Here is a 13966-nt window from a genome sequence, read left to right as displayed (position 1 = left end):
TGCAAACTGCAGTGTGTTCGGACAAAAAAAAATTTGTTTGGCTTAGCAATGTCTTCCACTCCCTGACGCAACGTGTTTGATTTATTTTCAATGTTAGAACACGAGTTTTTTTTTCTAATTTTATCTTTAGTCAATTTTATAATTTCATTTATATTTTTATAAAAACAAATTCATCGAAAATTAATTGATATCAATAAAAGATATCCCTCACGCCACGATATTTTTAATGACGTACACCAAACACTTTTTGTCACCGCAACTCATGTGATATCAATTTCGGAACTCGCTCCCTTCAGCTCATCACAGGAGGTCAAAGCACGACACATTGTCAAACGGATTCATTATGGAGGAGCTATTAATACTTGTCCTCTGAAGACCAATGATCATTCGAATCCCTAGCTCACATTTATTTTTCTAAAAAAAAACAGAGAGATTCGAATTCTAGCGGGATTAAGCACATGTACTTAGCATGCACAAGCCCTAATCACTCACCCTAAGTGATCATGTTGGCAAATGATTGTGCAAGATATTTATTTATCATCAAAAACACTAGGACTCTCTTTCTAGGGCATTGCTGTGTACTTTAATAATCCCAGCAAAGAATCTTCAACTAAATAATGAAATTATAGAAAGACTAGTTCAGGTGGAGATCCTCCCTTTTATGATATGCATATGATGCTGTGATTTCATAGATTCGGTGCAAAGAATTTGAAAGTGAAAACTAACAGTATTTTTTCTTTTGTTAATCAGGATTACACCCATTGCAGAAAATTCTCCCTTGCTGCTTCCCATAGGAGTCTGGATCGTGTCTTAGTCCCAGTGTAGCTCCCGCTACCAATCATCGCCTCGATAAGCTATTGTCTTACCAACTAGCTAATTAGATGTGGGTCCCTTCTTGGGCGGATTCCTCTTTTTGCTCCTCAACCTATAGGGTATTGGTAGCCATTTCGAGCTATTGTTATCCTTCCAATGGCGACGACTCTTCTCACATTGAAGAGGCATTTTTTGAGCCTATGTATCAATGACGATGGTTCAAGAAAAATAAATTCATGCGGGTCTGTGGCCTAGAACGGACAATATATTTAATGTGTTTGGGTTAAGAATTTGAACATTTGGATCCAAGGCTGGGAATCCAGGGCAATTGAAATGTTGACCCGAGGAGTACCCATCCGCGAAATGTCCAATTTGAACCATAGCTATTACTTTTAGGGCGAACCCGTCACAGCATCCCTAACAAAGCTCACAATTGAAAAAGACCCTTGCCTCGAGCGTCTGATTCACAAAGTTCAAACCGACCAACGACTTATTATAAATTATAGAGGTCGCAACACAAGACTTGAAATTGTGACCACCTTACTTAAGGTATCCCATCATCAGCTCAAAATAATGAAACACCACGGTGTCAATATTTGAATTGGGGGTGATCAGTGTTATGCTCGTGAACTTTTTCTTATGAGGCAATAAGAGCACAAAATCTCTATGACGGGATGCATGAATTATGAAAATGTGACACATCTTTCAAATGATTGAAATTGCAGATTAAGGGAATTACAGAGTCTTTAATCTCAAACGAAGTGAGGGAGATGCGGTCGGTCACGGGTTAACATTTGATCAATTTGAGAATGTGTTGTGTTTTGACCTCTTGTGGTGAAGTTAGGAGAGTTTTGAAATGTAGTGAGGTGAGTTGTGGTATAATTGTACATGTTTTATTGATATAAATTAATTTTTGATGAATTAATTTTTGTAAAAATACCAAATTAATTGAGGGCAATCATTAAAAGTCCCGGGGTGGATTTAGCACGAAGTTGTACTGGGCTACAGCCCAGTGCAATCTTTTCTTTAAAATAAATACACTTAATGTACTTGTTATTCACTTATTTGTCTTTATGTGTTGATTATGAAAGGATGAGGTTTCCCTTTCTTTTCAGGTTTGGTTTGGTTTGTTTTTTGTTTTCTATTTTCTATTTTCATTTTCTATTTTTCATTTTTATTTTCTATTTTCTGTTTTCTAAGTAAGAGAAAACATGTTTGGTTTGAAAAGATGGAATGAAGAAGAAAAGGAAGAGAGTCGAGAGAGAAGCATCAAGAAGATAAAGTTTGAATGTATTCAGATACAAGGGGATAGAAATGTATAAGGCATATATAGCCAGCTACAGAACCAGACAGGGACAACTAAGGGCTTGCCCGTTTAGGGTGTTGGGAGGTGTTGGGTTGGGAAGTATTGGGGGGTGTTGGGAAGCGTTTATACCAACGGTCCAGAACGTCTCAAACAGTCAAGGGTTGAGAGGTGTGCGGGAAGAACCCACCCCTCTCCAACACCCTAAACGGGCAAGCTTTAAAGGTCAAATCTTTTGACCTGTATACAAGAATAAAACAATACTTTTAAACAAGTAAAAGTGTTGTTGACTTGTGATAAAAGACCAACAACCTATTAGCCCATAAAGGGAAAGGCCCAAACAATACAATCCACAATGAGAGCTCGAACCCAATTGATCTGAGGCACAAAGACGCAAAGAAGCCCTAGGATGCTTCAGACCAATTTCAGAAAAACACCGTGAGCAATATCGAAGAAAGCCACGAAGAGAGCCAATTCTTCATGGGAACAGCATCGGCGTTGGTTCGCGGTGTAGGAGTTTATAGAGCCAGGGATGGCTCTGTAGTCCATCGATTGTGGTTGGAGTGGAAACGGAGACCTATGTAATCCGGATAGAAGAAGAAGAGGGGAGAGGTTGTGGGGAGAGAGAGGGCCACCATTAGAGGTTGACGTCGATGGGAGGGATGGTGCTTGCCATTGAAAGGAAATGAAACAGAGGGCAACAGATACAGAGAAGATCGAAGATCAGAAAGGGAGGGGGAGATGTAGACGAAAAGGGAGTACGAAGACGGAGATGGGATCATTCCCGTGTTTTCAAAACTTGAGTCCGTTGCTTTCTATTTTAGAAAACGACTTTCTGTCGTTTCCCAATTTTCTACTTATTTTCTATTTTTTTATTTTCTGCATTTTCTAATTTTGATAACCAAACGCGTTTTCCAAATATTTTCTATTTTCTGGAAATTAAAAAACAGAAAACACATAGAAATCAAATAAGATTCTCAATTTCTAATCTTATATTCAAATGAATTATGAATTATTACTTCTCATGATGTTATGGTGACGTTTTGAAGTCCTAGGACTTGCAAAAATAATTATGTTTATATTTGGTCATATATACTTGATTCAACATATGTTTGAAGGTGTTATTCCCTAACCCCGCTAAATTTTCCAAACAAATCGAAAGTGGTATTGTATTAGCCTATCTTAACATCAATTAGTGGCTCCACCCCTAACTAAAACAAACAGATACAATGTCCAAACGGTATTTATGAATTATGATGGAGATTAGCGACTGGAGTAGCATTTATTACTACCAAAGTCAAAGAATGATGTGATAAACAATAAAAGTCAAAGATTGGTCCAACTACTACCATCCATGAAACTACACCACCAAAACAACTCCCATACCATTTTTCACTTCACATAGCGCTCTCTCTCTCTCTCTCTCTCTATATATATATATATATATATATATATTCTTTCACTTCAAATTCAATGATAGTAATAAAATAAAACAAAAATGGGGATGACAAATTTTTTATGAGACCCATCATATCTATGATTGAAAAATAATTTCACAAAATTGATTTATACTTTTAATTTACATAAGGTGAATTTATTTCTATATGTGTGTTTGTGTGTGTGGATAAGGACGAAGCAGTGCTGAATATTTGATTTTTTCCTTTATCATGAGTCTGAACTCTGAGCAAGTGGACAACCCCTTTGGAAAGTTTCTACTGCATGCGATGCGACATGATATGATCTGGGACGTACACGTGTACCTTCTCTCTCTCTATGATCTGTGACTTTACTAGATGTACCCCAAGCCATGAATGCATGTCGACCCATGACTTGCACTTCAATATATATATATATATATATGTGAATCACATTTTGTCGTCTTGCTTTTTTTCCACGAATTTCATGGATGGGAATATGGGATGATGGCGGAAACTTTTCATTACTCTTTGACCATTCCCCATTTGAGGATCTAGGTTCACGCAAGTAAAAAGAAGAACCAAACAAATGAGAGAATAAAAGAAAAGAAAGAACCACGCGTGCATGCATGCTTCGGTCGGGAACATTATAATATGAATCCCTCGACCATGTATTTTTGAAAGAGAGGGTAAATTTCAGTTATGATAGGGATATTAGTTATCCAAATCAAAAAAGATAAAGATCTCAATAATGGGGATCGTAATTATCCCACTTGTTAAAATGTATGTATAAGATTTAATTTACATGTACATACACATTAACAATTGGGATAACTGAGATCTAGTTATTGGGATCCGTAACACTTTTGTATCCAAGCTATTGAGCTCAACAATGGGAAAACTAGGATAACAAAATATTGAGATCTTTATCATCATCTTCGAGAAAGTTTTGGCACGAAATATTGTTAAAGTAAAAGGGAACGCATGCATTTGCTAGGGCGTTTACATATGTACATGTAGAGGCTAACTATTCAAACATATAATATTATGAATGAATGATAATAAAAGTCCACGCCCGCACAGCATACATGCATGCAGAATCCCTTAGATTTGGTTCATGTCCAACAAAGCAGAAACACGCAATCATCTCTTTTGTGCATGATGCGTGTCTCTGTTAAAAAATGAAATCCTTAATTGTCGGTGCATGTTACGCAATATTCTCTACATGACTTCTATCTTTGCGGCTGAAAAGCTCGAGCAATACTCGTGCATGCACTTGTAATAATTATAATTATTGATGATATAAAAAAAATGGTGAGGAAAGTGATAAGAGTCCAACATCGATCGTTAAAATAAAGCTATGATGTACAAGTTATAGGTCCGAAGATTTATTTGACTTAGTAAGACGCGTTTTGAATCTATGAGGCTTGTTGAATGTCCTGTAATATGTTGGGCTTGAGTTTGGAGTTGGGAAAAATGACAATATCTTATAATGACAATTAAGTTTGAGCTAGGGAGTTTATTGTTATTTCCTAGCAAAAAAATACCCTCCTCTAAAATTTTGACACGAATCCTTACACGTGGTGCACAATGAAAATGATATATCAAGGTAGGATATCTTCTTCTATCAAAATTAGTATTCTCGAACTCATATAAAAGGGGACCCTCCCGTTCCAAGTAAACGATCTGAATCTTTGAACCCTGCACTTGAGAATTCCGAGCATCTAGCACTTCCTCATTATAAGCATATGGACTTGAGCGTTAGAGAGCTAGGTTCCCCCAAGCACACCCTCGGGGGCCCCTTTTTGCTCACCTATTCAAATGTACAGGTCATCCTTAATCATATCGAGGACACCATCTGACGTTAGTCTTACCACTTGATACATCACCAAAATTGAGAATAGTTTTGAACGTCATGAATAATAATAATACTTTTAACTAGAGACGGATACAAGGGGGAGTGCCCAGTGCGGATTTTTTTAAAAAAATACACTTAAATATAAAACAGCATAAATATTGATCAAAAGCCAAGGCCCAGAGGACATATCAATGGTAGAAATCCACATCCCAAATAACCAATTATATTATCTGTTTTGGGGTTCCAGTTTTCGTGAATACATCGGATTACTTTCATGAATTTGTTATTTCAAAGCCCAACAAGTAGGTTAGGCTCAACTCACTATGTTAAGGAAAATATCTAATTGATTGTTTAAAGGTGGACTTGTGCTTATAAATAAGGAAGAGTCCTCACATTTTTCTGATGTGGGATCTTTTAACAATCAGAGTTTATAATACCTGCTATGATCCAATATTGAATCCACATAGGCTCAAAGGGTTTGTTATTTTTGTATCTCAATTCAGATCTTTAATAATGAATGTATGTAATATATTGGAATAGTCATAAAAAAATTGGCCCCCGAATCCTCCAAACTTTTTGCCCGGATCAAAAGAGATATTATTTTAGTAATAAATCACCCCTACATCACTTTTTGACTCCGCCCTGGATTTTAACAAGAGCGAAAATCTTAATTAACTTGTGAAGTTGCTCTATTTTTGGCTCTTTCTAATCATGTCTTCATATTCTCTATGAATAACATCAAAGCATCAATCATATACATATATGAAGAATATGATCATGTGTATTCATCATGAGATATAATTGCGTCCCAATTTTCCCTATTTAGTAACACTTAAATTAAAATAAAACATCTAGACATACATACATACATACATGTACATGATATACACATGTATATATATATTGGGTAGTCGAGTTGGCTAGATTGAATATTATTAATAAAATAATTTGAAAGAAAGAGAATTCTGACTTTTCTAGCTATTCTTTTTTCAAGGTCTTCACTATATATTATATGAATCTAATAAACAAAAGTTCTCTGTACATGTACATGCACATATTGTGTAAAGACACACACACACACACCCTTGTCAGAAATCAGAATCTTCTGGTTAATGGTATTACTATTACAAGTTCTAACACATCACTTGACTGTACTTTATATTCTATTCTAAAATAGGAAAAAATGTTTTTTTTAATTTTTTGGGACATATTTCCACGACCCCACAGAGACACATATAAATATATTGATTCTTTATTTGAAAGTAAATATAATAGTCAAATGGATCTGCCTATATATATGTTAATTAAATGCCACCTGAAATAGATAGTCTTATATATATAATTATATATATACACTTTATTAAAGATATATATATATATAATAATGCTGATATGATTAGGAATGTCAAGTAAATGTGGGGCCTGGAGATTTGGTGGCTAGCCAATTTCATGATTTTCCATGACTACTTAATAAATTAAATGCTTATAAAATTGTATCCAAAATTCCAAATACTACTTTGCAAAAGATCGGTTGGTGAATGGTGATGGTCATACCCTTCTACCACGGTTGAATCCGCCATGAAGATATGAGATCACATATGAATTTTTTATGTATTTAATTTACCCAACATGCGTAGTTTGTGGATTTGTATGTAGTCCAATGAATTTAGTTGCACACAATTAAAGTGGTGATTACGGGTCTTACCGTAAAAAAAAGTTGGCAAAAATTGATGCCAATGAAGTTCCATTTCTTGACATATCATCACATATTAGTTTTCAAAACTCACATGATCAAAGGATCAATCAATTGCTTGAATTGCACTACAAGTTTGAAATGCACATCCGACACAATGTGAAGCCAAGTCAAATGTGAACAACTACTGATATCATTGTGTTTGACATGCATCGCGACGACAAAAGAGGGTCTAGAACTAAGGGTGGGTTACATATATATATATATATATATATATATATATATATATAATTTGGATGATTCAAGAGAAGAAGAGTAAGGAAATGGTATCTCTATGAAGATGCAAAATCTTATACAAGGCAACTTCTTTTTGTTTTAACAAGGCAAGTTGATCATAGGCTGCTATAGCTCTATTTTTCATGTCAATCACGGTGTTGATTTTATGATGAGGTGCATGTGAGTCATATTTCAGGGTTTAATTTTCTCTCAAGTCATGAGTTCACATATATATATATAGATAAATACCAAGAGTGCCACCTCACACTTAAAAAAAGCTCTATTTCTCGGTCTTACCCATTATTGGAAAGTTTTTGTATCTATCTTGACAACTTTTATAGCGTTATCAGGAGCTGACGTGCCAAAGTTGAAATAAAGAAGCCTATTTTGCTTAAAATATAAAAAGAACTAATTAATTAAGACTAAGATCAAAGCTTTGCTTTGATAAGGCTTTTAAGAAAAATTCAAAGCACGCTTTAGTAAAAATTAGTCAAAAGATACTCAAACTAAGGCAATAACCTCCTCCAAAGCCATCCTTATTTCAGAAACGAAATTGATAAACAAACCCCCCTATTTTAACCCCTGCCCACTAGGTTGTTACTATTTGTCTTGTCATGTCTTTTCATCATGTCTCATCTCATATACATACATATATATATATATATAGATATATACATATACACATATAGGGCAGAGAATATATATATACATTTATTAATTTAAATGTTTTGATTAAGATTATTTGTTTGCTTTTTTTAATTATCATAATTTTGTAAGACATAGATAATAATTTATTCAAGTACATGAATAAAAGCTTCAGATGAAGATTTGATGAATCCATATAGTGCATGTACGCATCTAATCGTTCCGCATACGGAGTCGCCCATGCAGCTGCACAAGTATGTCTACCGTGAACCCATTCAGGTGTGATGGGAGGCATTGGATAATTCCTTGTCAAACCAACTTTGACGTAGTGATTACCATTTACGTGCCCTATAGCTCTTGCAGCTTCTTTAAATGCTCTGCAAACTCTTCTCAATTTATAGCCATATATGTACACATGTATAGTCAGAGAATATATTCTCTGTCCTATACAGAGAATATATATTGAGTTGGAGTCCATGAGAGAGTGGTGGATTGAATACATGAACGGTCAAAAAAGGGGCTGGCGAGTTTTACGATGCAAGGACCACTAAGCAAAAGGTGATGTTTTTTTACAATTTCAAACCATTGAAAAGTCATTCAACGGATGAGATTAAAAAAAGTCATTAAAGTAATCTAGAGAAGGTAGGGGGTTAAAAGTAGGGGTTGAGATAGTGCTTCCCTTTCAGAAATGGCACGTTTCATATTCCGACATTTCTCACAAAAAAAAATATATTTTAAAGTATTATCAGTGAATAACACACTTCAACCACCCACAAACCCGTATATATATATATATATATACATATATATATATTCATAATCATAAATTCTTCTTTAGTCCTAACTCCTAAAAGTGTAAACCAACTTGGCTGACTTTTTTCCCGACATCCCACAACAAATGTGACCTCCATTTGTGATTTGTGTTGAATTTTATTACACCCATTCAATTTTGTGTCCACAAAATTAATTCCCACTTTTGATCCAAATAAAAAAAATTCTGATAATATCATAATTATAAATTGCTGTGGGCGTTTTACAAATAAATTGATTGTTAAATGGTGTAGGGAAATCAATGTTGTAACTAGCACTATCAATATATTATCCACGGAAACAAAGCAGATAGACTTATTAATGGTTTTTGATCATTATCAAGTTATTAAAATCCTCGTGTTCCAATTTAAATACTACATACATATCTCTGTCCTTGGGACCATTGGGCCATTTATGGCAAATGATCTAAACCAATGAAAGCAAGTCATCAAATAGGGTAAGCATCTCTTCCTCACCACTCGACATTTCAAAAAAATAACAATTTCTTTATAACCAAGAAAAAACTCAACATACGTGTCTTTGAACGCCACATTAACTAAACTCGAACCAAACTAACTAAGCAAGCGTAAACCTACCCTTACAAGTTAGTTTTTATTGATTAGTTAGGCCGATACCCAATACAAACTACTTAAAAATAGTGACGTTAGAGTAGAATCAAAGTCCATGAGTCGGGGAGGGGGGGGGGGGGGAATGGAATGATTGCAAAACTAGCACATGAGTCTATTAAAAGATACTCATATATATATATATACACATCATATCAAGGCCTAAATTAAGCCCAAGTAGAATCAAAGTTTGATTTGGCCATCAAAAATTTGTTCAAACTTTGAAAGAGTTGGGACCTTCAGGGAGAGTGATGTCCTGCCATGTCTTCTTTTTTATCCCATAAAGCAGAACATAGCCACAGAAAGAGAAACTCAAGTACAAAAGATAGAAAAGACAGGGTGAGACATCTCAAACAAAACACCAAATAAAGCCTTATAGATTGTGTTTTCAAGCCTTAATAGATAAAGTCTCTCTCACACTCAACTTCTCTCTCTAGTCAGTCTGGATACACACAACACACTGAAAAGGAGCTAGCTGTCAACCCACAACCCTAATCTCTATATGCACAGTTGTTTTTGCCTGACGGGACTGCTCAGTTTAGCAGTAGCAGTAGCAGCAGCCATAAAAGCAGATATGGGTTCAGTCTCGAACTTCAAAGCAAAGCAACCCAAATACCCACAAAAGAAACCCCATTCACACACTGAATCAAACACTGAATCAAACGATTTCATGTAAAAAGTACAAACATCCACGTTGGTCTTCTTCGTCCTGTACACACCACTCACTCTGTCATTCAAACCCTGCAGACACCATTAAAGACTCTGAACAGAACGCGTGACTCATCTTTTCAGTTCTGCACACATCTCATAATTACACGACCTTTGAATTGAATATGGTTTTGATTAAAATTTCAATAAAAATAAAAACCAATCAAACAAGAACAACTTGAATTGAAGAAACAAACACTATTTCTCACATCAGAATTTTAAAAACTAATCAAACAAAATGATCCTCAATTAATATTTCAAGAAATTAATTAAGCAGATTTTCAGATACAAACCCTCAATAAGGCGGTGGTGGAGGCGGTGGCCTCGCTGTGGGAGCCCAAATTACGTCAGTGCCCAAGTTACAGCTATACACAGACATCCCGCACGACTGATCTCCGGGGGTCCCGCTCACTCCACCACCACTGGAAACCGGCGGAGAATGTCCATCTCCTCCACCTCCGCCGCCAGAAACCGAGTTCCCCGCCTCTTCCTTAGGCGGTAACCTATGGTAACTCGGATTGTTAAAAGAAGACGCAATTAGAAATACCGGACCCGCAGCCATCAACCCGCCCGCAACCGCTCCTCCCACGATTTGCCCCTGCGGGCCCGCAAGCGAAATCGTGAAGATATTCGGAGATGGATGCAAAGTCGTTTGGGGAAGAAACGTAGCATTGATGGAGAGTATGTCGAATCGACCATGGAACGTTATGGTAGCTCCGGGAGTCGCGGACGGCTGACGCAGAGTGACGTTAGCAACGGTACCCGATCCAGTGAGAACACAGAGCCCGAGATTTCTACGTAGAGAGAATCGGGATAAAGCATCGACGACGTCGTTTGCACCAGGAACTTCTAGAAGAAAGGGAGTCATGGCAGGTTCAGGGTCCCGAGTTATAATAACAGGTGGCTTGGGCTTGTTTTTGGAGCCGGGAGGTCTTCCTCTGGGGCGGCGAACGACCTCAATGGTAGCCCCATCGTTACTACCGGGGTCTTTGGGGTTGGGCTTGTGGGGTTGGGCCGAGGTGGTGGGAGTGGTGTTGCTTCGGTTGTCTTCGTCTTCTGAGAGCTGGAAGTGGTGGGAGAAAGGGTTCAGCTTGGAGAACATGCCTTGGCTGCTTTTGTGTTGATGAGGTTCTACGTATTCGCCTTTCATGCTTCTCTTCTCTAGTCGTCTTTGTTTCGCTTGGATTGGGCAAGAGATGGAGAGAGAGAGAGGGTGAGGGGAAGAATAGAGACAAGAGTTGGTGATTTTGATTGTGTTTTTAGTGAACAGAGGAGTGGATATTGAATGTTCTAGAGAGAGCGTGGTGGTTGGGGGGGGGAGAGAGAGAGGGGGGGTGGGTGAGCTTGGAAACTTAAGAATATAGAGGCGCCGCTGGTTATGGAGTGTGGGGTCCACAAGTGGGGGTACACTGAACAGTGGAGGCAAGTGAGAGAAGAGATTAGCTGAAGGCGACCAGCTACACCGCCTTTGTTTTGGATTTGGTTTGCTTTGTTCCAAATTTAGTTTGTAAAGCGAAAAAAGGGACCGACGGCATTGAAACTTGAAAGTGATTATTTTGAATGAGTAAATTGATTTGATTCACAATCGATTAAATTAAATATATATATATATATATTTGAAATTTGATTTCAATGAAAAATAAAATAAATATTTGAATTTAATAAATAATCAATAATTAAAATTATAATAATTTCTATTGAAGAGAGTCTTATTCACTGCTTTCAAATGAAAAATAATCAATGTAACACTTATTTATTTATATAAAATATTCAATTTGAGTAGTAATTATATTCAAAGAACCGAGTCTATCACCACAACTCCAATATGTTACTAGCTTGCAATTTTAATCCTTTAGGACTAGTGACTTTAAATTGCAAAGCTTTTTCAAACTTTGAATGCAAACTTTAGGATAACCGTATCTAATGCACTCTCTTTTGTGTCATCAAAATCTCAAGCCAGTCCTCATGTTTTCATATAGATGTCATGTATTTAGATTCATCATAAGACATTGATATAAATTTTTTTTTGACTTTGAATGCTTTAATTGGGGAGAATTGATCTCGAATAACTGAATGATTTTCCTACCAAATTTCGACCAATGAGAATTTTTCGAAAAGTGGATTTTATGGAGTGGGACCTCGCCCGCAGCTAGGTAAACGAAAATAAGTTGATGACGCGGCGGCTGAGATCATCTCTTCTCTTCCTCTAGGAGACGAATGGATCGGGCCAAGGTTTTCTGTGCTCTTTGAAGTTCATGGTGCCTGGAAAAGACTAATCGTAGCCATAGGTGTTGGACTAGGGCGTACCCATTGCTCTCACCTCTCTGTGATTGTGATGACCATTGAGAAATATTGAAGCAAAACAAGATTGCAAGATATAACAGTTCCGTTTTTTTTTTTTTAAAAGAGTATAAGCCCAAATAGTTTATTCTATGATAGTAAAATTTGACCTAGCTCCACGATACTAGTCAAAGAAATTACAAACCAAAGTTAAGGAAATGAGGCACTCGGATTCAAGAAAAAAAAAACCAAACAATCACTAGAAAACATTGGGGTGACAACATTGTCTCGAGATGAAAACGGATAGACTAAACAAATAAACATAAAAAAGACAAAACATTGTCTCAGAATGAACCCGGACAGACTAAACAAACAAACGGATACGAAAATCATAAATCACTAATGGTCTGGATCAAGTGATAGTCACTACTAATCACTTAATCAGTGATTATTACATCACATGATATATATAAATTTATTAATTACAACTTAACTACGGATTAAGTATGCGTAGGTCACTGAAAGATAGGGGTATTTGTAATTGGATCATTGAAGGAAAAATGTTTCAAATTAGGTCACTCAATATGCTAAATTCAGACAAATAGATCACTCTAGTTCAATTCTAATAAATTTTTGCCGGAAATTACTGGCATGTCTCATTTCTGTCGCAGATCAACAATTTTTTGACAATGTGGCTGGTACATGTCATTTTTAATAAAAACATTATTACATGTAATAATTTTAAACATAGAAAAAAAAACAATCGCACCATCGTCACGGCTTCAAGCTCATCTGAATCTATCATGGCTGCCCAATTGAAATATCTTATTTCACTTCAAAATTCAGTTTCTTTCATTGAATTTCTCAGCTACCAAACACAACTCATTAGCATAATTACGCAAAACCCATAATCACAACTACAAATCTAAGACTGAAATTGCAAGAAAGAAAGGGATATTCTTTGATTCAGAATGCTTCTCCTCTGCTCAGCAGCAATAGCCAAACCAAAGGCAATGAGATCAAATACAAAAACAACAATCAACAATCAACAATCAACAATCAACAATCAACAATAACTAAATCCATTGTTTTAAGGGCTTCCATCTCCAAGTTGAAGAAATCTATGTGATTGAGGAAGTATAAGGAAAAGAAGAGAAGAAAGGGTATAGTTTCAACTTTCAATCAACATATGCCAACAATCTACCAGTCAAAGCAAGAAGATGAAAAATTAATATCAGGGAACAACTATACCCCAAAAGAATTGCAGTAATAAGTAAGAAATATGGATGTGTTATTACCATAAAATACAACTAGTGTTTCTTCTCAAGCTTTTCAAAGGCAAAAACTCACTGACACATCCAAATACATAATAAATTGTAAGTATTCAATGGAATAACTAAATCCATGGTTTGTAAATCCACCAAATTTAAAAAAACTTGGGGAAAAAAAGTCAATGGAATGACATATTAAATCAATGGAATAACTATTTCGATCGTCTAAAGGCTGGAACCTATAGAGTTCGTCAAGGCAATTCTAACG

General features: G+C 36.1%; 1 protein-coding gene across 2 annotated transcripts; it reads right to left on the bottom strand.

Moving 5' to 3' along the window:
• Window positions 1–9786: 9786 nt before the first annotated feature.
• Window positions 9787–11478, bottom strand: LOC120000921 (AT-hook motif nuclear-localized protein 17-like). 2 transcript variants are annotated; one of them, XM_038849089.1, is made up of 2 exons: window positions 10441–11478; window positions 9787–10180 (listed from the first exon to the last, which is right to left on the bottom strand). In XM_038849089.1, exon 1 carries the CDS (start codon window positions 11295–11297, stop codon window positions 10443–10445), a length of 855 nt encoding a protein of 284 aa, XP_038705017.1. In that variant the 5' UTR covers window positions 11298–11478; the 3' UTR covers window positions 9787–10180; window positions 10441–10442. The 2 variants fall into 2 exon arrangements, with proteins under 2 accessions (XP_038705017.1, XP_038705018.1); XM_038849090.1 differs by having other exon boundaries at window positions 9787–10148.
• Between the last annotated feature and the right edge of the window lie 2488 nt (window positions 11479–13966).

This window comes from Tripterygium wilfordii, chromosome 6, assembly GCF_013401445.1.
Source record: "Tripterygium wilfordii isolate XIE 37 chromosome 6, ASM1340144v1, whole genome shotgun sequence".
NCBI lineage: Eukaryota > Viridiplantae > Streptophyta > Magnoliopsida > Celastrales > Celastraceae > Tripterygium > Tripterygium wilfordii.
Note: the sequence above shows the minus strand (reverse complement) of the source record. Positions and strands in the feature narration are given on the sequence as shown.